The 24,040-nt window shown below is 56.0% G+C and overlaps 1 protein-coding gene across 1 annotated transcript; it reads right to left on the bottom strand.

Moving 5' to 3' along the window:
- Positions 1–778: 778 nt before the first annotated feature.
- LOC104297274 (complement receptor type 1) lies at positions 779–21,594 on the bottom strand. Its single transcript, XM_054176291.1, is given in 28 exon segments — positions 779–1,207; positions 1,315–1,382; positions 4,008–4,078; positions 4,330–4,405; positions 4,981–5,010; positions 5,308–5,487; positions 6,494–6,676; positions 7,686–7,865; positions 8,299–8,384; positions 8,933–9,032; positions 9,282–9,473; positions 10,199–10,381; positions 10,930–11,112; positions 11,749–11,931; positions 12,058–12,240; positions 12,876–13,082; positions 13,615–13,700; positions 14,610–14,709; positions 14,979–15,173; positions 16,400–16,624; positions 17,079–17,261; positions 17,438–17,620; positions 18,420–18,602; positions 19,230–19,412; positions 19,589–19,771; positions 20,147–20,329; positions 20,705–20,885; positions 21,508–21,594. Coding segments are annotated over 28 exon segments (4,506 nt in total).
- Positions 21,595–24,040: the final 2,446 nt, after the last annotated feature.

Genomic DNA, 24,040 nt, shown 5'->3' with positions numbered 1-24,040 from the left:
GGCTGGGTGGATCATGAAAGGAGGTCGGGGTAAGGTGGGTGTTGGTCTTTTCTCCCATAGAATGAGAGGAAATGGCCTCAAGCTGCACCGGCGTAGAGCTTAGGTTGGATACTGGGAAACATTTCTTCCCTTAAAGCATGGTCAGGGACTGGAACAGGCTGCCCAGGGAGGTAGGGGAGTCCCCATCCCGGGAGGGCTTCAAGAAACACGAGCACATGGCACTTGGGGACGCGGTTCAGTGGCCATGGGGGTGTGGGGTTGATGGCTGAGGACGCGAGAGATCTTTTCCAACCTTACTGATTCCGTGATCGTGAAGGGGGGTGCGTGTGTGTGTGTGTGTGTTAAAACCAGCCACACAACCCCACACAGACCTACAGACCCGAGGGCGCTTTGAGGTCTGCCTAATGTTGAAGCTATTTAACTCCTCCATGCTGAAGGGCTCACAGAAACTCACTGAAGCCTTCACCACAGCGATGCAAGGAGCAGACCCCTCCCTAGCCCGAGCAAACCCTACACACCAAGAGGCCACCACCACACCACCCCCGGGTTACCTACCTCTTCCTTCCCGGTCCGTTTGTTTATAGTTACTAAAGCAGGAGGGAAACTGCCAGGAGAAGCTCGGGGCCAGACACAGCGCCCAGCAGCAAAGCCTTTCTCTCACCTCCTCGTCCCAAGCCCCCGCCGAAAGCTCCCCGAACGCCCTCGCTGCTTCCGCCAGCGCCTGGAGCCATTTCCTTCCCCCCTCCTCATCGCCTCTGAAGGCCCCGGGAGAGCCCCCTCAGCCCAGCAAGCCCCCGGGGGGCAGGGCAGGACGAGCCGCCTGCCTTGCTGCCTCGCTCCTCCCGGCCGCTCCCCAGGCCGAGCGCCCGCGGGGGTCGCCGTGCCCGGCCGAGCCGCTCAGCTCGCCAGCCTCCCCGGGCCGCTCCCCCGCCAGGGCGGGCAGCGAGGAGCGAGCCCAAGCCCCTTCCTCACCCTGAGCACGCGTCCCGCCGAGCCAGGCAAGCAGCAGCAGCAGCGTCAGGAGGGGCGCACGGCGGCGGGGCGGGCGGCTCGGCGGCCGCATGGCCCCAGCGGGAGCGGCGGCTCCGCGCCCCTGGCTCCCGCTCGGGCTCCGGCGCCGGCCGAGACGCAGCGCAGGGCTCAGGCGCCTGCGCGGGGCGCGGCCCTCCCCTTCCCTCGGCGGGGCAGGCGCCACGGCCAGGCCTTCCTGCCAGGGGAGGGGGGAAGGGAGCTGCCCGTTATATGGCCCCCGCAACAGCTGTGCCGAGGCTGAGCCCGGCCCGAGGAAGCCAGCCCCTTTCCGGGGCAGGGCACCCAGAGAGCCGCCCGCGGCTCCTGCGCGGAGGAGGCTTCCGAGCGCCCGGAGCTGTGCGGCTGCTGCGCTGTGAGCGCCAGCAAAGGCGCAGCAAAAGGCAGGGAAGACGCTGAGGGGCTGGAGCGGGTCAGAGAAACAGAGTCAATAAGGTTGGAAAAGACCTCAGGCACCATCAAGTCCAAGCTGTCACCAAACACCTCCTGACGACTAAACCATGGCTCCAAGTGCCACATCCAATCCCCTCTTGAACACCTCCAGGGATGGGGACTCCACCACCTCCCTGGGCAGCACGTTCCAGTAGCAAATGACTCCTTCTGGGAAGAACTTTCTCCTCACCTCCAGCCTAAACTTCCCCTGGCACAGCTTGAGACTCTGTTCTCTTGTTCTGGTGCTGATTGCCTGCAACAAGAGACCAACCCCCTCTTGGCTACAACCTCTCTTCAGGGAGTTGGAAAGAGCAATGAGGTCTCCCCTGAGCTTCCTCCAGGAGAAGGGCAACGAAGCTGGGGAAGGGTCTGGGGAACAGGGCTGGGGAGGAGCAGGTGAAGGAGCTGGGGGTGTTGAGCCTGGAGAAAAGGAGGCTCAGGGGAGACCTCATTGCTCTCTGCAGCTCCCCAAAAGGAGGTTGTGGCCAGGTGGGGGTTGGTTGCTTCTGCCCAGGGACAAAAGATAGGACAAGAAGAAATGGCCTCAAGTTACGCCGGGGGAGGTTTAGTTTGGACATTAGAAGAAATTTCAGTGAAAGGGCTCTCAAACCCTGGAACAAGCTGCCCTGGGAAGTGGTCAAATCCTCATCCCTGGAGGCGTTTAAAAGCCACGAAGATGTGGTGCTGAGGGCTATGGTTTAGCCCTAGCCTTGGTAGGGTGAGAGCATAGTTGGGCTCGATGATCTGAAAGGGCTTTTCCAACCTGAATGATTCTATAAATCAAGGCTCCTGTGTGCCAGCCCAGGATGGGCAGCAGGGCTGCAGCTCCTCTGGCAGATAAAATCTGTCTGTTGCTGAGCAGTACTAAAAAAAAATGAGCATAAACCACTTCCAAATCTCCATGTGCAGAGAGGCAAAACCAAAAGCATTTGTTGAGCCACATTCAGCTTTTATTTGGTAGAGGAGCACTGCAAAGAAGTGTTCCTGGAAGAAAATGCAGAGCAGCATCCGTTGCAGCTGCAGACGTCAATGTAGTCACGAAAAGAGTCTTTTGTTTAACGATTGTGACTTTCACACAGGAATGCTGTGGATATCAGCACAGATTTTTGCAAGAAGAGAAAGGAAATGGTTTGCATCAGGCAGCAGCAGCACACCGAAGTCCCTCTGGGCCAGCGTCTGTCCTGTGTGCAGCTTGAGCTTTGTTAGATCCTTACAGTACTTAACAGGAGCAGAAGAAGCGTTAATGTGCCCTTTTCACCCCGGAATTCCAGCCTCAACGGGAGCAATGCTTCCATGCAACCTGCAGCCTCTCTCTGTGTGGAGGAGGAGTGGAATGGGGGATAGCAGCAGCACGGGTGCCCAGCCTAGGAAGGACAAAGATGACATCTGGTGTTAAAAATAGGCTTTTCCTGTTTTCACACTGCGTGGAGCTTCCATCCCATAACTCGGGGAGGGAGGAGGAGAGGATTTCTGGGAAACAATGCATTGTTTCAGGGGGGGAATGATCTTAAACCAGCCCTTACAGAGAAAAACAAATAAGAGTTTGTTTAGAGGAAGCCTCTTTTTTTGGTAGTTAAAGCTCAGGATGTTCAGAGTGGAAAGTAATGATCTGGAATAGATTCAGCATGGAAAGGAGAGTAATTTATAGGTTGAATTCCAGTTCTGGTGTCCCCACCATAAGAAGGACACAGAGATGTTGGAGTGGGTCCAGAGAGCACCACCAAAGATGATCCAAGGTCTGGAGCGCCTCTGCTTGTGAGGACAGGCTGAGGGAGCTGGGTGTGTTCAACCTGGAGAAGAAAAGACTCCAGGGGGACCTTAGAGCTGCCTTCCAGTACCTGAAGGGATCCTGCAGGAAGGCTGTAGAAGGACTTTACATAATGGTGTCTAGAGACAGGACAAAAAGGAATGGTTTCAAGCTGAGGCAGAGCAGGGTTAGACTGGAGCTGAGGAAGGAGTTCTTCAGTAGGAGGGTGGTGAAACTCTGGATTGCACAGGGAGGTTGTGCATGCCTCCTCCCTGGGGTGTTGAAGGCCAGGTTGGATGAGGTCTTGAGCAGCTGAGTCTAGTTGAGAGGTGTCCTTGCCCATGGCAGGGAGGTTGCAGCAGATGATCTCTGAGGTCCTTTCCAAGCTAAGCCTTTCTGTGATTCTATGACAAGTATAAAAGCAAGCAAAAAGACCCCAAAGGCCAAATTTCTTACAGTAGTGCTGTTAAAGGCACTTTATTAGAGAGCAAGCTCTCCCACAATCCTCACCAGGAAAAGCAAGTGTATGTCAGAAGCAAGGCATAGCCTGAAAGTTTGACCTGTAAATGGCCTCATACAGGTGGCAGAAACCAATGCCAAGGCGTGGAGGGCAGTGCCAGAAAGAAAAGCAGTGTTTAAAAGCCACTATGTTTACAACAGTGGTTTGTGTAAGGAAAGAAAGCATCTTACCAGAAGCTCGAAGTGAAGTTTGAATGACTGTGTTGGAACAACTCAGGTTTGCAGCTCTAGCTGATTATTTTATGTTGAGGAATACAAATCCATACCTTCTATGGAAGACAGCCAGATTTCTGGTCAGGTATCTGGGTCAGAGGGGTTTGGTAGCTGTGGTTTTCGTATGTGTGGTAAGAGCTGAGTGACAAAGAACAAAACACTCTGTGGGGTTGCAAAGAAACACTCAGCTTGGAGAAAGAGAGCCTTGAAATAAACCATCACAACCACAGCAGCAGTTCCAGGCTGCTGTGCCTTGTACACTGTGAGCTGAAGAGAGAAACATTAGCAGCCCCAGGCATGCTCAGGCAAAGGTTTCAGTCCTATGAAGTGTATAAAACTAGGAACATGGCAACGGAGGACATGAATGAACAGCCAGAAAACCACCTTACCCTTCCTTCTGCTTCAAGAGAATTTTCCAGACAATGCCAGCCCCCAGGAGAAGCAGGACTCCAGCAGCTGCAGCTCCTGAGGGAGAGGAGTCTGTCAGCCTCACTGTGTGTTTTAGAGCACATCAGCACATAAGGACACAGAGCTGTTGGAGTGAGTCTGGAGGAGGGCCACAAAGCTGAGGGCTGCAGCACTTCGGCTCTCAGGGCAGGCTGAGGGAGCTGGGGGTGTTCAGCCTAGAGGGAAGACTCCAGGGGAACCTTAGAGCTGCCTTCCAGTACCTGAAGATATCCTATAGGAAGGCTGCAGAGGGAATTTTCATGAGGGTGTCTGGAGACAGGACAAGGGGGAATGGTTTAAAGGTGAGGGAGAGCAGAGTTAGACTGGAGCTGAGGAAGAAGCTCTTCAGTAGGAGGGTGGTGAGACTCTGGAACAGGCTGCCCAGGGAGGCTGTGGATGCGTCATTCAACCTTGAGCAGCTGAGCCTAGTTGGGAGGTGTCCCTGCCCAGGGTGGGGAGGTTGGAGTAGATGATCTCTAAGGTCCCTCCCAACCTGAGCCATGCTGTGATTCTATGGAAGTGAGCAAAGGCAACAGTGCCACCGAGGCCCCTGCATAGAGATCTGGCCACAAAAGTGGCTCTGGGTTGCTCACCTAGGGCTGCTGAACCAGACTTGGGTGACACTGAAGGGGAAAAAGAAAGAGAAATCAGCAAACCCTTACATGAAAATGGGGTGTTTCTGAGCTGTTAATCACCACATTCATTAGAAAGTGAATCACTTTCTCACCAAAGCTTTTACAACTCAGAGCTACAATCCAGGAGATCTTAAACCCTCACCATTCTAGGCTTATTTCCCCCCCACACACACTTGTTTGTTTCAAAGGCATTTTCATGCTTTAGGTCTTTTCCAACCTTACTGATTCTATGATTCTTTAAAGCTGTTTCTGGTTTGGCCTTTGCTTCATTCACATTCCACTCACTCAATTTACAGGCTGGTACGGGAGGGTCCCAGCTGAAGTCCTCTTGGCACCGAATCTGACCAGTGCCTTCCAAGCTGTAACCATCATCGCATTCAAGGGTGATGTTAGTCCCAAAGAGATAAGTGTTTCCTTTCATGGCTTTCTTAACACCTTCAGCTTCTGGGAATACACATCTGATCTCTGAAATTGAAAGCAACACCAACAAAGAAAACACATTCAATGGGACTTTCTCCTCACCTCCAGCCTAAACCTCCCCTGGCACAGCTTGAGACTGTGTCCTCTTGTTCTGGTGCTGGTTGCCTGGGAGAAGAGACCACCCCCCACCTGGCTACAACTTCCCTTCAGGGAGTTGTGGAGAACAAGAAGGTCTCCCCTGAGCCTCCTCTTCTCCAGGCTAAGCAACCCCAGCTCCCTCAGCTTCTCCTCACAGGGCTGTGCTTGAGGCCTCTCCCCAGCTTTCTTGCCCTTCTCTGGACACCTTCAAGTCTCTCAATGTCCTTCTTAAACTGAGGGGCCCAGAACTGGACACAGGACTCAAGGTGTGGCCTGACCAGTGCTGAGTACTACTTGCAAACCATGAGAATGTGGACTGGGCAGGGAGAATTTTTTTCAGTGTGACTCCTTCCTTTAGAGAGCCTCTGACTCATTTACATAGCTGCTGGGTACTCTCTTTCTTCTCATTGTTATCTGAGCCCACATTTCCTCTCTTGAGTCACTGAGGTGGGTACAGCTTCCTGAAGGAAGCACCCCGAGTTTCTTCTGGTGACTGGCCAGACCTCCCTGCAGGAACACCCACGGCAGGAATCTTGTGACGCCGATGGAATTGCCTTGGGTTTGCCTGGTGGCCTTCAGAGCCAGCTGCACCCCAGTGCCAAGTCCCAGCAAATGAGGCATTTGCTGAGAAGGCAGTGCTCAGGCTCACGTTATCTACAAAGCAGCCAGCAGGGAGAACTTCCCTGATGCAATCGCTCCCTTTGTTCCCTGGTAACACCCTTGTGAGACCCCCGCCTCCAATCCTGCCTCCAGTTCAGTGTGTCCCCAGCAGAAGGAGGACACAGAGCTGTTGGAATGAGTCCAGAGGAGGGCCACAAAGATGATCCAAGGGCTGGAGCATCTCAGCTCTGAGGGAGTCTGGTTCTGCCACCAGGAATTTCAAGCCATCTGAGCAAACTAATCACAAACACACCTTTGCACTGAGGAGGAGGCTGGCTCCAAGTTCCTGACCCCATGCAGCTGATGAAGGCATTCCCAACAAGTGAATAACCAGGATTGCAGCTGTAGGATATGGATGCTCCATGGGGAAAAGTGTCAGAGGTGTTGCCTTTGAGCTTCCCATTGGTGATGGCTGGAGGATGGGGACACATCACAACTGGAAAGTCAGGGAGAGACAAACAGCAGTGTGGCCATGAGGATCTTGGTGGCCTCCTACACCAAAAGTGTCTGAGAAATGGCTGTTGTGTGCCCCATGAGCAGTGCTTGGAGGAGAAAGACACTTCACTAGTGAGAGGGGAGGGGGACAGAAGGAGAAAGAGGATGAAAGGGACAAGAGGAGAAAGAGGATGAAAGGGACAAGAGGAGAAAGAGGATGAAAGGGACAAGAGGAGAAAGAGGATGAAAGGGACAAGAGGAGAAAGGATGAAAGGGACAAGAGGAGAAAGGATGAAAGGGAAAAGAGTAGAAAGGATGAAAGGGAAAAGGAAAGGGAGAGGAGAAGAAGAGGAGAGAGAGAGGAGGAAAGAGAGGGGAGGAGAGAAAAGAGGGAGAAGAGAAGAAAGGGGAGAAGAAAGAGGAGGAGAGGGAGGAGAAGGTAGCAATATTCAGTTGCTAAAAAGGTGATAACAGGAGAGTGCAATTCCCTCTCTTCCCTGCAAAGAGCAGGATGGGTTGGTTAGGAGGTTGCTCTGCTAACAGCCCTACCTGGCTTTGTTGTGGTGTCAGGGTGCTGGTAACGTTCTGCCATTCCACCTGGAGCCCACACTAGGAGTTAAAAACCCACATCTGGTTGAGCAAACACAATGCACACACTCACCTCCAGTCCTCATCACCCTGCCTTGACAGTTCCAGCAAAGATATCACTCATCCCTGAGAGTGACCTGCCAAGAAGCTCCCCAAGCTCTCACTTTCAGGAAATGTGGATCAGGGGTTGCAAGAAGCAGGGGGAGAGAAGTGCAAATCACTTCTGTACTTACAGCATCACCCAAACCCTGGCTCCCCCCTGTGTGAGAAGGAAGGCATCAGTAAAAGGAACAGTTTCTGCTTTCTCCTTAAAAGCACTTGGAGCCCACAGGGAAAATAAAGGCAACTGTGGCTTCAGGGCATGGGTTGGAGCTGTTGAGGAGGAACCTGCCATGCTGCCAAGTCCAAGTGCTGACACTTACCCTGCTCACAGACTGGGATGGGTGGATCCCAGGTCTTGTTGGCTTGGCACTGGGCTGTGCGGTGGCCTCTCAAGGTGAAACCTCTGTGGCACTTAAAACTAACAGTGGCTTTGTAGGTGTAGGGATATTTAGGAGCAGACACTCTCCCATTCTTGATCTTTGGGGCTGGGCAGGTCACCTCTGAAAAACAAGGCCATTATCTCAGAGGGAGCCATATGTAGGCTGTCGTGGGTGCAGGTGGAAAGTCCATCCTTAACGTGGCACTGCTCAGAGGAGCTTCACAGGTAGCACTTGGAGACTCAAATAGAAATAACTTCAAGAATGAAGGTGTTTTGAGCACCTTTAGGTTCCTTTAGCTCCTGGGGTTACCACATTATTGTGTGTGTAAGCATAGTGTTGTGCCTGTGGACAACAATGTGGATATATAGAATAAGAATGGGTTGGAAGGGACCTTAAGGATCATCCAGTTCCAACCCCCTGCCATGGGCAGGGACACCTCCCACCAGCCCAGCTTGCTCAGGCTGCATCCAGCCTGGCCTTGAACACCTCCAGGGAGGGGACATCTACAACCTCCCTGGGCACTTTTTAAGGGCTGGATCCAGTGGTGACCTACTTTGACAAATGGGGAGAGCACCACTCCATGTGACATTGGGTCCAAAAACCTCACACCTCCTGTGAGACTGTCCAACCAGTCGGTGCCTGGAGTGAGAGAGACAGAAAGAGCAGTTGATACCAAGTCATTCAGCTTGGATTTTGCCCTCCCACTCTGACAGTAGCCCCAGAGGTTTTCCTTCTGCAGCCTTCTCATTCTGGCTGGTCACTGAGGTGTTTCTGTTGCTTTGAGACAACCAGGTTCCTTCTTCCAGGGTCCAAGAGGAACAGCAATGATCCCAAATTACTCTGGGTTAGATTGGTCAGGTGCTAAATCAAGAGTCAGACCCAAGTGATTTCCAAGCTGCTGGAGCCTCCTTGCAGCACATGCTCAGGTCCTGCTGGGTGGCCGTCTGAGAAGACAGACTGAAACTCAAGCTTTGCAAGATAATACATTGAGCAGGGGCAGGGGGAAATGAGAGACACTTCTTCCTATCCTGAGCAGGCAGCTGTGGCAGGACTGGAAGCAAAAGAGCAGCTCTGGGAGGATGGCCCCACAGGGGAGTGGGCTCTGAGCCTTGAAGCACCACCAGCAAGCTCAGAGATGGAGTCAGCACGGACAGCATGGGAGCCAGCACAGACAGCGTGGGACTCACCCTTCTTCACACATGTAGCTCACCACTGACCCGAGAAGGAGATCTGTCAGAACAGCAACTCTGCCATTCTGTGGTGTCTCTGGGAATTTACATTTCCTCCCTGGGAAAGAACAAGGCTGAGTTTAAACTCTTCTCTCGCAGTTGTGTTACTCACTGCGGGAAGGCATCGAAAGGATCCGTTCCACCTTCAAGCGAGGTGTGATTGGGGAAATGCCCAATAGGTGCCCAAAGGATGTGACTGGTGAAGCCATGTATGAGTTCTTTTGCTAAAGAACTGCTCTAGGAAACCCACAAACGTAGCTCAGACAACTCTCAGAACAACCAACAGCAAAGGGAGGGAGCTATTCACTTTGACAGAACGCTCGTGCTTCAGACCACTTGCGGTTGGGCAGGCAGGTCAGAGCTGGGCTCACTCCAGGCTGCCTCACATATCCTGCCTGGCAGCTGTATCTCACAGTGGCCCCAACGAGAAACTTGGTCAGGTTTCTGTATTTCTCAGTTGGCACAGCAAAGGTCAGGTTTGGAGGGGCACCACAGACACCTATCAAGAGAGAAAACACGGAGAATGAACAGAACAGAACAGAATAGAATAGAATAGACCAGACCAGACCAGACCAGGTTGGAAGAGACCTTCAAGATCATCAAGTCCAACCTATCACCCAACACCACCTAATCAACTAAACCATGGCACCAAGCACCGTATCAAGTCTCCTCCTGAACACCTCCAGTGGCGGTTGGAAGGGACCTCAGAGATCATCTACTCCAACCTCCCTGCTATGGGCAGGGCCACCTCTCAACTAGACCCAGCTGCTCATCCACAACCTCCCTGGGCAGCCTGTTCCAGAGTCTCACCACCCTCCTACTGCAGAACTTCTTCCTCAGCTCCAGTCTAACCCTGCTCTCCCTCAGCTTCAAACCATTCCCCCTTGTCCTGTCTCTAGACACCTTCATGCTAAGTCCCTCTGCAGCCTCCCTGTAGGATCCCTTCAGGTAATGGAAGGCAGCTCTAAGGTGCCCCTGGAGTCTTCTCTCTAGGCTGAACACCCCCAGCTCCCTCAGCCTGTCCTCATAGCAGAGATTTGGATATCAGCTGGGCAGAGCTGGTTTTAGATCTATGTTAAGGATGCACAGATCAAAGTTCACAACAAAACTGAAAACAAAGAGGGAGGACTGAAGGATTCCACATTTTGGGAAGAGTAATGGAGGAGCTGAGTCCTGCAAGCTTCCCAGCCTGTCCATAAGTCCCATCCTGCAAGCACAGCCTACCTGCACAGCGAGGAAGGGGGAGGCTCCAGTTTCCAGAGTCCGTGCAGTGAATGGATGCCTCTCCCAGGAGGCTGTACCCAGGCTCACAGCTGTAATTCACAACCATCCCAACAGTGAAAACCTCCAAGTCCTGGCTGTTGTGATTTCCTTTGTCAATATTTGGGGGTGAAGGACATTGCAGCACTGAAGAGAGAGGACAAAACACAGTGAAAAGTGGCACGGGCAGGGTAAGAGGCAGGGAGGAGCCCTGCACAGAGCCACCCAAGTGAGCACAGCTCCTGCAGGTGCTGGAAGCAGGCTTAGACCCGTGGCTGTCACTGGATGTGCAGTTGATCCCCCTCCCCATGCCACTTCAGATAGATTCTTAGAATCATGGAATGGTTTGGGTTGGAAGGGACCTTAAAGTTCATCAACCCCCCTGCCATGGGCCTCATCCAGCCTGGCCTTGAACACCTCCAGGAAGGGGGCAGCCGCAGCCTCCCTGGGCAGCCTGTGCCAGTGCCTCCCCACCCTCACTCTGAAGAATTCCTTCCTCATCTCCAGTCTAAATCTGCCCTCCTCAAGCTTCAATCCATTCCCCCTCACCCTATCACCACAAGTTCTTGTAACAAGTCCCTTCCCAGCTTCCTTGCAGGCCCCTTTTAGGCACTGAAAGAGGTTCTGCAGGTGGTCTCCAGGTTTGCCTGCTCCAGGCTCCTGCAAGCCCAGGAAGGGTGCTCAGCCAGCCCCACCTGCACAGCGTGGGTATGGGAGGCTCCAGTTCCCTGAGGCCAGGCAGAGGACAGAAGGGTCTCCAAGGAGGGTGAAGCCAGGCTGGCAGCTGTAGCTCACAGACATGCCACCGGTGAAGTTGGTGCCAGGCTCTGCGCCGTGCGTGGCGTTGGCGATGATGGGAGGCGGAGGACAGGGCAGCGCTGGAGGGCAGGGGCAGAGAGTGGCCTCAGTGATTGTTCCCAGTGGAGGAGCACATGGAACACAACAAGAGACTGTCACACCTGAGCTGGCACGAGTGAGGCAGAGAACACAGCTCCAGGGCCCCTCCAGCACAAGGATCATAGTGTCATAGAATCAGTCAGGGTTGGAAGGGACCACAAGGATCAGCCAGTTCCAACCCCCCTGCCATGGGCAGGGACACCCCACACTACATCAGCCTGGCCAGAGCCTCATCCAGCCTGGGCTTAAACACCTCCAGGAACGGTGCCCCAACCACCTCCCTGGACAACCCATTCCAGGGCTTCACCACTCTCATGAGGAAGAACTTCCTCCTCACCTCCAGCCTCAATCTCCCCACCTCCAGCTTCATTCCATTCCACCCAGTCCTATCACTCCCTGAGATCCTGAGAAGTCCCTCCCCAGGCTTCTTGTAGCCCCCTTCAGATCCTGGCAGGCCACAATGAGGTCACCTCAGAGCCTTCTCTTCTCCAGATTGAACAGCCCCAACTCCTTCAGTCTGTCCTCATAGGAGAGGTGCTCCAGCCCTCTGCTCATCCTCGTGGCCTGGGGGATGACCCTAACTGTCCTCCTTCCCATCCCCCATGTGCCTCACTGACCTGGCTCGCAGGTGGGCACAGCAGGCACCCAGTGGCCATCAGGCTGGCACTTGGCTTCGTGGCTGCCCCGCAGCAGGTAGCCAGGGTGGCACTGGAAGGTGATGTTGGCCCCAGGATGGTGCACAGAGCCCTGTCCTCCAGCCACATCTCCGTTCTGGATGGTGGGGCTTGTGCAGGTGTTCACTGGAAGGGGCAAGCAGCAGAGTGTGGGCAGGGAAGCAGCTGCTGGAGCTGGGGCTTCTCCCTTTGATTTTCCATGCAGCCTTCCCTTCACTGTGGGCAACAGCAGCCCCAGCAGCCCCAGCTCACCTTCACAGCGTGGGTAAGGGGTGCTCCAGGTTGCAGATGGCAAACAGGATACTGTTGTTTTCCCAGTGAGGACATAGCCCAGGTCACAGTAGTACTTCACTGACATCCCAGGGAGGAACACTTTCACATCCTTGCTCTCGTGGTGGCCATTGGTGATATTTGGAGGGGAAGGACATAGCAGCACTACAAGGAGGAGGAAAAGTCATAGCTGGTGAAGAGCTGGTACCACACAAACCCACTGCAGGGTGCAGGCAGCCTTCCCATTTCCTTCTTCCCCATTAACCTCTCCCTGATCACCAAGGCTGTCCCTGAATTATGTTTCCATCCTCCCCTCACTTACCTTCCAGCCTGCCTGGTTTTTGAGCTTACTGACACCAAGAATGATCATTTCTCACTACTTAGACTTAGGTCAGTTGCCATCTGTGGCCCTCACAGCCTTGCCCTGAGCTTGTGGTGGTTGTGAGCAGGGTGAGCCTCCAGACTGGCTTGTGATCCAGTAGGGATGGGAAGGCTGCAGCCAGGGATGTGCCTGAGCCATCTGTGGCCCTCACAGCCTTGCCCTGAGCTTGTGGTGGTTGTGAGCAGGGTGAACCTCCAGCCTGGCTCTGAGTTTGTGGTGCTTGTGAGCAGGGTGAACCTCCAGCCTGGGTTGTGATCCAGTAGGGATGGGAGGGCTGCAGCCAGGGATGTGCCTGAGCCATCTGTGGCCCTCACAACCTTGCTTTGAGCTTGTGGTGCTTGTGAGCAGGGTGAGCCTCCAGCCTGGGTTGTGATCCAGTAGGGATGGGAGGGCTGCAGCCAGGGACGTGCCTGGGCACACCCAGCCCTACCTCCGCAGCGCGGCGGGGGCCCGCTCCAGACTCCATTCTCCCCATCCTGGGTGGTGCAGTGGATGGAGGCCTCTCCATGGAGGGGGTAGCCAGGCTTGCAGGTGTATGTCACAGAGATGCCGAAGTAGAAGTCGCTCAGCAGCCTGCCTGTGTGCTGCCCGTTGGCAATGTCTGGGGGTGGCTCACAAGGGATACCTGCAGAGGTGCAGAACAAGGCTCCCAAATTCAACAGCAGCAGCACAGGAGCTGAAATCCTCCCATTTTGGGGGGCACAAACACGTGTCCTAGAGGTGGAGGAGCTGCAGTGAAGTGACCTTCTAGGTGAGGTCCTGCAGGCAACAGGATCTCAGCTCCCTGGCCAGCAATTTCTGTGACAGAAAGCAGAGCAGTAGGACAAACCTCTGTGGAGGAACCACCTCCATAGAACCACAGAGTGCCCTGGCTTGGAAGGGACCTTTGAAGCTGACCTAGTCCAACCCTCCTGCAGTCAGCAGGGACATCCCCAGCTGGAGCAGGCTGCAGCTCCTTGATCTTTGCTGCTCTCTGAGAAATAAAGCAGCAAAATGCCATTTCCAGCACGTGTGCAGGCTGCTGGTTGTGGCATCAGGACTCTCTGGACCTCTTTTTTTCATGCCCACACGGAAGCTTTGACTGGGGAAATTTGGCAGCCTCTGGTGGCAAGCGTTCACCAAACCCATGCAGAGCCCTGGCGCTGGAAGCTACTTACGCTGACAGATGGGGACATCCCCACTCCATGCCACACGTCCACCAGAGATCTCACAGCGTCTCCTGGGCTGCCCAACCAACCTGTGCCTGGTGGTAAAAGAAGGGCACATTCCTCCTAGGTCCTTGCAGGTTGAGTTACTACCTCCTCCAGGCCACCTTGGGTGCTGTGATCAGCCCTGCTGTGGGCCTGAAGAAGTTCCCTTCCTGGCTCCCCCCCAGGCCAGTTTCACAGTGCAGAGAATCCCAGGGTTGGTTTGGTTGGAAGAGACCTCCAGGATCATCAAATCCCAGCATGAACCCAGCACTGCCAGGTCCCCACTGGCCCATGGCCCTCAGCACCACGTCTGGACCCGTTTTGAATACTTCATGGATGGTGACTCCACCACATCCCTCAGCAGCCTGGGTCAGGACTTGACTGCATTTTGGGAGAAGAAATCTTTCCTAATATCCAAACTGAACCTCCCTAAACCTGAGGCTGTTTCCTCTCCTCCTGTCACTTGTTACTGGGGAGAGGAGACCAACCCCAGCCTGGCTCCAGCCTCCTTTCAGGGAGCTGTAGAGAGCCACAAGGTCTCCCCTCAGCCTCTTTTTCTCCAGGCTCAGCAACCCCAATTCCCTCAGCTGCTCCTCCTCAGCCCTGTTCTCTAGACCCTTCCCCAGCTTCCTTGCCCTTCTCTGGACACTCTCCAGCACCTCAATGTCCTTCTTGGAGTGGCCCAAAACTGACCCCCAGTATTCAACCTCAGTAGTACCCAGTGCAGGGGGGAAAATCACTTCCCTGGTCCTGGCCACACTCTTGCTGGTCCAGGCCAGGATGCTGGGCACCCTGCTGCCAGCTGCCCTCTCCTTGAATGTGTTAGATAGGGACAGAACTGCTTAGAGTGGCTTCTGCATAAAATCCACGGATTGGGGTTGAATGTGTAGGAGGGGGAAAGGGAGACTGCCCCACCCCAGCTCTCCTCACTGCTTTAAGCAGCAGCCAAGCCCAGCACTTACCCTTCCTCACACCCATAGACCACTGTTGAGCCAAAGAAGAGGTCTGTTAGGGAAATGATTTTCCCATTCATAGGCTCCTCGGGGGGGCTGCATTTTTGCCCTGAGGGAGGAAGAGAAAACAACCAACAAACCCTTACTTTAGGCTTCTATCTCCACCATGGTTCAAGAGATGCAGTTATTACTCCAGTTACCTGTTCACATTCCCAGTTCCTCCCCTTTCCCCTCCCCCAAATGGGTTTCCAAGAGCACTAAGATACATGGCTTCACCAGTCACATTGTCTCTGAGCACCAGGGAAAACATTGAAGGGCTTTTGAACGTGGCACCAATCCCCTCCTGAGCACCAGACAGCAAATCAAGGAGCTATTCACTTGTACAGAACTCTAGAGCTGCTGACCACACTCCACTCTCAAGGCATGTGACAGTAGGTGACCTTCCTGGGTGTCTGGCATAGCCTGGTCGACAAATGTACCGCACAGTCTGGCCCACAGAGAACTCAACCATCTCATGCTGATGCTCCTGCTTTAGCTCAGCAAAGTGGAGCCTGGGAGGAGCACCACAACCACCTAGTGAGGAAGGGGAAGAAAGAAAAAAACACAGGGATGAGAATGAGGCAAGGACAGGAAGCCTGCTGGGTGCAGAACACCAGGAGGAGGAAGAGTGATTGGTGCTGGGAAAGTACCCAAATAAACTATTGGCCAGAAGAGTTTCTTTGCATTTTGAACCAGGTTGGAAAAGACCTCTCAGATCCTCAAGTCCAACCTATCACCCAACACCATCTGATCAGCTAAACCATGGCACCAAGCAGCCCATCCAGGCTCTTCCTAAACACCTCCAGGGATGGGGACTCCACCACCTCCCTGGGCAGCACATTCCCATGGTCAATCTCTCTTTCTGTGATGAATTTCTTCCTAACATCCAGCCTGAACCTCCCCTGGCACAGCTTGAGACTGTGTCCTCTTGTTCTGGTGCTGCTTGCCTGGGAGAAGAGACCAACCCCCACCTGGCTACAACCTCCCTTCAGGGAGTTGGAGAGAGCAAGAAGGTCTCCCCTGAGCCTCCTCTTCTGCAGGCTAAGAAACCCCAGCTCCCTCAGCCTCTCCTCCCAGGGCTGTGCTCCAGACCCCTCCCCAGCTTTGTTGCCCTTCTCTGGACACCTTCCAGCAGCTCAACTTCTTTCCTAACCTGAGGAGCCCAGAACTGGACACAGGACTCAAGGTGTGGCCTCAGCAGTGCTGAGCACAGGGCAGAATGACCTCCCTGCTCCTGTTGGCCACATTATTCCTGATGCAGGCCAGGATGCCATTGGCCTTCTTGGCCACCTGGGCACACTGCAGGCTCATGTTCAGCCTACTGTCAACCAGTACCCCCAGGTCCCTTTCTGTCTGGCTGCTCTCAGCCACTCTGACCCCAGCCTGTAGCACTGTCTGGGGTTGGTGTGGCCAAGGTGTAGAACCTGGCACTTGGATGTGTTCAATCTCCTGCCCTTGGCCTCTGCCCATCTGCCCAGCCTGGCCAGGTCCCTCTGCAGAGCTCTCCTTCTCTCTAACAGCTCAACTCCTGCCCCCAGCTTGGTGTCATCTGCACATTTACTGATGATGGACTCAATCCCCTCTTCCAGATCATCAGTGAAGATACTGAACCAAAAGGGAAGAGAATTGCCCAAAGGATTCTGGAGGATCAGGTTCGTAGTCCCTAAGTCCTCCACGCGAATGAGGCACATCATTTCAGCAGGGCTAGAGGCCGTAAGTCGGTGTCAGGGGCCATAAATCAGTTAGTGGTGGGGATTTACCTGGCCGTGGAAGCCTGTTGGGGAGCTGCTGGCCATGGTGCTGCCTAACGCAAACGGGAACAGCAGGGAGCCAGCTGCCGTCCTCCTGGCAGGAGATTTCAGCACTGCCTTGCAGGCTGTAGCCACGGCGACACTGAAATGTCACCTTCTGCCCAGGTGCAGAGAGGAGTCCTTGACCATCAACTTGCCAGCCGTTCTCTAGGTCGGGGGTTATGCAGACAGTCACTGCAAAGGGGCATCGTGGAATCGTTAAGGTTGGAAAGGGCCTTTTGAGAGCCTCAGTGGATAGAGAAATGTGCAAAAGGAGTCAAAACAAAGCCAAACAACCCCCAGCAGGGTATTAATATTGGAACAAGCAATCCCAACAGCTCCAGAAACCTCCCCAGCACCTCCAGAAACCTTCTGAAGACCACGAGAAACCTCCCCAAAACCTCCAGAAACCTCCCCAAAACCTCCAGAAACCTCCTCAACACCTCCAGAACCACCACCCCAAACCTCCAGACACCTCCCCAGCACCTCCAGACACCTCCCCAACTCCACCATCACAACAGGAGGCCTTGGAATTAATTCCTGCTCTGCAGCATTTCAGGTGGCATTAACCTTCCCTGAGGATCTGCTTGTAGTGGTCAAGGTCTCCCCTGAGCTCAGAGCCACCCCAGGGCACAGCCCAGGGACAAACCTTCACAGCGAGGGCCAGGCTGGCTCCAGTTCCCTGAGGCTTTGCAGAACACTGTAGGGTTTCCAACCAGGTAGTGGCCAGGGTCGCAGGAGTAGCTGACAGCCATCCCCAGGGTGAACCAGGCTCTGCCCTGGCCGTCGTGGCTGCCGTTGGGGAGCCCCGGAGGCGTGGGGCAGGGTCGCACTGCAGCAGGGAGGCAAAGCCCAAGTCAGCAGGAGGGCAGCCAGGGGGAGGCAGGGAGCTGCCGCTGCCTCGCTGGCTCGAAGGGCTCAGGCTGCACAAGCTGCTGCTGCTGCCTGCCAGGAGCAGCCGGCAGGCACAAGCTGCCCTCGGGGTCCCCTGCGGGCACCCACACTCACCCTTCTCACAGGCAGGCACCGGGGGGTGCCAGCGGCCCCCCGGCTGGCACTGGCTCTCGTAGCTGTCCTCTTCTGTGGCATAGCCAGCATTGCAGCTGAAGCCAAGGCTCTCCCCGGCTCTGTAGGTGCTTTGCAGCCAATGGACCTTCCCATTCTGCACCTCGGGGGCCTCACAGCCGATGGCTGCGGGGCACATGGACAGCAGCCTTTGAACTTCAGTGCAGGGGCAGCTCCTGCACACACAGCCCCCTGCCCCCTGCACACACAGCCCCCTGCCCCCTGCACACACAGCCCCCTGCCCCCTGCACACACAGCCCTCTCCCTCCTGCCCCCTGCACACACAGCCCTCTCCCTCCTGCCCCCTGCACACACAGCCCTCTCCCTCCTGCCCCCTGCACACACAGCCTCCTGCCTCCTGCCCCCTGCACACACAGCCCCCTGCCCCCTGCACACACAGCCCTCTCCCTCCTGCCCCCTGCACACACAGCCCTCTCCCTCCTGCCCCCTGCACACACAGCCCTCTCCCTCCTGCCCCCTGCACACACAGCCTCCTGCCTCCTGCCCCCTGCACACACAGCCCCCTGCCCCCTGCACACACAGCCCCCTGCCTCCTGCCCCCTGCACACACAGCCCCCTGCCACACAGCCCCTGCCTTCCTGCCCCCTGCACACACAGCCCCCTGCCCCCTGCACACACAGCCCCCTGCCCCCTGCACACACAGCCCCCTGCCCTCTGCCCCCTGCACACACAGCCCCCTGCCTCCTGCCCCCTGCACACACAGCCCCCTCCCTCCTGCCCTCTGCCACAATCACTCTGCCTGCAGCACTCTTCCTGCAGGAGAAGAAGCAACCTGGGCTAGGGGAAGGTGTCCTTGTGGCAGGGTCTTGGAACTAGCTGATCTTTAAGGTTGCTTCCAACCCACTCTGTGGCATCCAGCATCCCTCCCCCCAGCCCCACTCCTTGCAGGGAAGCTTCCACTCACCTTCACAGCGGGGCAGGGGCCTGCTCCACAGCCCAGTCTCTGTGCAGCTGATGGACACATCCCCAAGCAGCTGGTAGCCTTCCTTGCAGCTGTAGTGCACAGTCACCCCCTGGGCAAAGCTCTCCAAGGACTGTGCAGTGTGCAGCCCGTTGGCAATGTTGGGTGGCTGAGGACACCTCACCTCTGGAGAGGGAGAGGGAAAAAGCCCATGAGAGCTGGGAGAGGTGATCCTGAGAGACAGCTCAGCTCCAACCTCCTGCATGTCAGGCATGGGGAAAGGCAAAAGAGAGGGCAGAGGCACCCCAGGTGCTGCCAGGTCTTCCTGCCAGCCAGCCTTTGGGTGCCCTGTCTCTTTGCTGACTTTTCTGGCCAAGGAAGGTTGCATTATTCACAGAAATCCATCTGGTCTCACCCCAGAGGCTGTGGCATGCCCCATGCCCATGTCTGGTCCCCAGCAGCCTCACAGGCCAGCTCTCCATGGCATGGTGCAGCCTGGCTGCCATCAGAGCACCAGGAGGAAAGTGCTGGCTGTGGGGACCTCTTCCCACTTGGTCTGCCAGGCAGTGATGTGCCAGCTCCTGTGCACACACTGTGGGGTCGCCAGCCCCCAGCCCCAGCAGCAGAGATGCTGCACTTGCAGCCAGCTCTGGACTGAGGGGTGGCAGCTTGCTCTTTACAGAACACAGAACTGCTGCACTGAAGGGGAATTTAATCCCTCACTGAAGGTCCCAGTGGCAATGGTCAGGGACTCCCCAGTGCTCAGAGGCACACTGGGAAGCTCTCCCCCCAGGGCACAGCCCAGGGACAAACCTTCACAGCGAGGGCCAGGCTGGCTCCAGTTCCCTGAGGCTTTGCAGAACACTGTAGGGTTTCCAACCAGGTAGTGGCCAGGGGCGCAGGAGTAGCTGACAGCCATCCCCAGGGTGAACCAGGCTCTGCCCTGGCCGTCGTGGCTGCCGTTGGGGAGCCCCGGAGGCGTGGGGCAGGGTCGCACTGCAGCAGGGAGGCAAAGCCCAAGTCAGCAGGAGGGCAGCCAGGGGGAGGCAGGGAGCTGCCGCTGCCTCGCTGGCTCGAAGGGCTCAGGCTGCACAAGCTGCTGCTGCTGCCTGCCAGGAGCAGCCGGCAGGCACAAGCTGCCCTCGGGGTCCCCTGCGGGCACCCACACTCACCCTTCTCACAGGCAGGCACCGGGGGGTGCCAGCGGCCCCCCGGCTGGCACTGGCTCTCGTAGCTGTCCTCTTCTGTGGCATAGCCAGCATTGCAGCTGAAGCCAAGGGTCTCCCCGGCTCTGTAGGTGCTTTGCAGCCAATGGACCTTCCCATTCTGCACCTCGGGGGCCTCACAGCCGATGGCTGCGGGGCACATGGACAGCAGCCTTTGAACTTCAGTGCAGGGGCAGCTCCTGCACACACAGCCCCCTGCCCCCTGCACACACAGCCCCCTGCCTCCTGCCCCCTGCACACACAGCCTCCTGCCCCCTGCCCCCTGTACACACAGCCTCCTGCCTCCTGCCCCCTGCACACACAGCCCCCTCCCTCCTGTCCTCTGCCACAAGCACTCTGCCTGCAGCACTCTTCCTGCAGGACAGGAGCAACCTGGGCTAGGGGAAAGGGTCCCTGTGGCAGGGTCTTGGAACTAGCTGATCTTTAAGGTTGCTTCCAACCCATTCTGTGGCATCCAGCATCCCTCCCCCCAGCCCCACACCTTGCAGGGAAGCTTCTACTCACCTTCACAGCGGGGCAGGGGCCTGCTCCACAGCCCAGCCTCTGTGCAGCTGATGGACACATTCCCAAGCAGCTGGTAGCCTTCCTTGCAGCTGTAGTGCACAGTCACCCCCTGGGCAAAGCTCTCCAAGGACTGTGCAGTGTGCAGCCCGTTGGCAATGTTGGGTGGCTGAGGACACCTCACCTCTGGAGAGGGGAAAGGGATTGCCCTGGGGGTCAGTTGTTTGGGGTTTTGTGTGCTCCTAGGACAGGTTGGGTGGTATGGAGGTTCCAGCCTGAATTCTGCTCAGGTTTGGATCCATTTGCACTTGGATTGTGGCCAGAGGAGATGAGTGGTAATAGTGAGAAGGGAAGAAGAGGGTGAGAAATGGAGGAGAAGAGGAGGAGAAGTGAGAGAGGAGAGGAGAGAGGGGGGAAAGAAGGGGGGAAAGAAGGGAAAGGAGTGGGAATGGAGCCGGGGCAGAGCCGGGGCAGAGCCGGGGCAGCCTGATCCCAGCTTTGCTTTCCCCGCGAGTTTGAGAGCCCCCAGAGGCAGCTTTCCCCCGCGGCTGTCAGCAGGACACTTGCCCCTTTTGCAGACCGGCAGCGGGGGGCTCCAGCTGAGGTCAGCCTGGCACCTGCTGGTGCGGGAGCCCCGCAGGGTGAAGCCCAGGTTGCAGGCGAAGCTCACGGAGTCCCCTGCCCTGTAGGAGTAGCGAGCGGCGGAGACTCTCCTCCCATAGCGGAGGTGCGGGAACCGGCACTGGGGAGCTGGGGAGAGGAGACGAAGAACCCATGAGCCTCCGAGCTCTCGGGGTGCCCCTGCCTGTGGCAGCTGCTGTGGGACACCTCGGGCTCCCTGCCAGCCCGTCATGCCCTGCAGGTCTCCAGCCTGGCCCTGGCAAACAGCAGCTCCTGTTTGCCACTTCTCTCCCCTGCCTCCCCGCAGTGTGTTTTGGTTTCTCGCAGTCACTTTCAACCCGAGGGAGCTCAACCCCCAGCCCGCACCGGGCCAAGCTCCTCATCTCACTGCTGCAAGCTGCTGCATCCCATAACCAGTTGTACTTTGGCAGCCTGAGCCTGCCCTTGTTATAAGAGGCTGGGCAGGTTGTGCAGGAGACTCCACAGCCTCCTGTAGCAAGGTCCTACCTCCCTTCTCAGCTGCTGCAGGGCAGAGGGTGGCCCTGCTGCTGACCCAGGAGGTCTCTTTGCTAGCAGAGCAGCTCAGAGGCTCTGTGATGCTTAGGGACTAATCTGCTGTGGTCCACCTGGGACCAGCACCAGGCTCCCAGCTGCCTCCAGCAAGAAAAGCAAAAGGACCAGCAAGGAGAGGAGCAGAGATGGTGAAGAGAAGGGCTGTGGGAGGAAGGCCCCAGGGGTGCTGCTTGGTCTCCCTTACCTTGAGCCCCAGCCACGGTGGCCAGGAGCAAAGCAGAGCTGCCCAGGAGGTGGAGGGTGAAGGTGAGCAGCATGCTCTGGTCCCTGGCACAGACTGCAGCTCCTGGGGGGCTGCTGGAAGATATGGACACCCCAGTTCCCCCCATATGCAGAAGGAGCCACAGCTGTGGGGCTTCCCAGGGCCACAGGACAGGAAGCTGTGGGCTCTGCAGCACAGGGAGGGTGCAGCCACCACCCCCCCAGGGAGGCTGCAGGTCCCACAGGCTGCTTCTGCTGCTGCTTTGGGCAGGAGAGGATGGGACTCTGGGCTCCAGGGATGTCTGTGAGGGAGGGGTGGATGCAGGCACAGAGGTGCTGGGAGCCAAACTGTGCCCTCAGTGGAGAGCATCCTTGGTTAGGGAGGTGGCCCAGGTCACCAGGTAGTGATGACAGCTGAAGGAGCACAGGAAGGGCAGAGCAGGGCATTCTCTCCCCCTGCACCCCCTGTGCAATGGGTGGCAGCTGGGAACACATCTGTCCCTCAGGACCATTGGGTGCTCAGGCCAGGAGGTGCAGTGCACAGCCCAAGCTTGCTGTGGATCCCAACCCTCCTGCCTCATCATTGGCTGCTCTGGGCCTCATCCAGCCAGCATCCTCCCTTGCCCCTGGCTGAAAGAATGACAATCCACAGGCAGGACAAACCAAAAGCCAAGGACAGGACCTTTGGGTGTGGGAGCACAGTGCAGAAGGTGCTTTCTGAGCCCAACCCCAGCAGCAGGACACGCTGTGACTGAAGGCTTTTAATCCCTTTTATTGACAAAGGGCTTCAAATATTTACAGAGTCAACATTCACACCTCAGAATTGCACTTGGCTGGTTCCACTCAGGTGAAAAAATGTGAGATTATTGGAGCCAAATTCATCTGAGTGGTGTCCAGTGACAGGACAAGGGGCAGCAGACACAAACTGGAACCCAGGAGGTTCCATGTAAACATAAGGAAGAGAATTCTTCATTTTGAAGATGGCAGAGCCCTGGAGCAGGCTGCCCAGAGAGGTTGTGGAGTCTCCTTCTCTGGAGATACCAAACCCACCTGGACATGTTCCTGGGAGGTGTTCAAGGCCAGGTTGGATGAGGCCTTGAGCAACCTGGGAGGTGTCCCTGCCAATCACCAGGGTGGTTGGAAGTGGATGATCTCCAAGGACCCTTCCAACCCAAACCATTCTATGAAGCTCTGAACCCTCTGAACCATTCTGTGAAGCTCTGAACTCAACAGGAAGGTTGGACTGGCTGATCTCCAGAGGTCCCTTCCAACCCAAACTGTTTTCTGATGACACAACTCAACTGAGTCCTTCATCCACCTCCAACAGTGCCTTGTGGTGACCGTACCCACAAGCTATGTCTCAGCATCCACAGCTCCTTCCATTTGGTTTCAGGGAGATCAGTTCCAAGCTGATCCCTAAATCAAATGTTAAATCCTTGGGGAAAAGCCCCTCTGGACTCCCCAGTGGGGAGAGCTGTGCTGGGATGAAAGTAACAAAGCAGGACACAGCCTGAAGCTTTACATCTGGGTTGCCCTCATCTGCTCACTCACGTGGCTTATGGTAAGGGAGAAGCAAATCTGCAGCCACCTGCTGGTTCTGCAAAGTCTGGCTTCCCAAAAGAGGGCCTCAGGGGGCCCCAGTGACAGCAGAACAGGGCAGTGCTCTGCTGGGAAGGGAGAACTTTGTGGGTCTGCCTGGAAGAAGAGCAGATGGAAATGGCTGGTGGTGTTCTTCACCCCTGGGAGATGCAGGTTCCTGTTAGCAGGAAAGCTCTGGTGAGAATGCAGAAACAAAAAGCCTGTAGCAGACACATTGCAAGCACTTCTCCTTCCCAGCCATGCATCATGAGGAGCTCAGATGGGGCATTTATCTCTGCCCCAGACAAGACCCTGAACCTCAAAACCTTGCTTTACCAGCAAGCTGGAAGTCCCAAAGCGTCTCAAGCTGGCCTCAGGCTTAACAAGGTTCCATCCCATCACAGTTTGGTTTCCCTCATGAACAGGGTTCACAGGAAACCTTCAGATCTTCTAGCAGCCAGACAAATCAAGGGCAGGTCTGCCTGGGTCTTTAGACAAGGTGACTAAGGTTTTATCATCCAAGTTGTCCTCATGGCACTGCCAAAGCCTCCTGGGGACAGCAGGTTTCCTCACTCACCTCTGCCCACCCTCACAAGCCACCCTCAAACACAGTTGGTCAGGTTAGACAGGGTGAAAACCAAGCACACACAGGTGAGGTTTGTGTCCTCCACACAGGAATAAATTGAGACTTGGGCTGGATGTGCATCTGCAGCTGCTTTGAGTGCTTGAGACTGTGTCCTCTTGTTCTGGTGCTGCTTGACTGGGGGAGAGACCAACCCCCACCTGGCTACAACCTCCCTTCAGGTAGTTGGAGAGAGCAAGAAGGTCTCCTCTGAGCCTCTTCCTCTCCAGGCTAAGCAACCCCAGCTCCCTCAGCCTCTCCTCCCAGGGCTGTGCTCCAGACCCCTCCCCAGCTTTGTTGCC

The sequence above is a fragment of the Dryobates pubescens genome, chromosome 35, assembly GCF_014839835.1.
Source record: "Dryobates pubescens isolate bDryPub1 chromosome 35, bDryPub1.pri, whole genome shotgun sequence".
NCBI lineage: Eukaryota > Metazoa > Chordata > Aves > Piciformes > Picidae > Dryobates > Dryobates pubescens.
The sequence above is the reverse complement of the archived record's forward strand: the minus strand, read 5'-3'. Positions and strand labels throughout refer to the sequence as shown.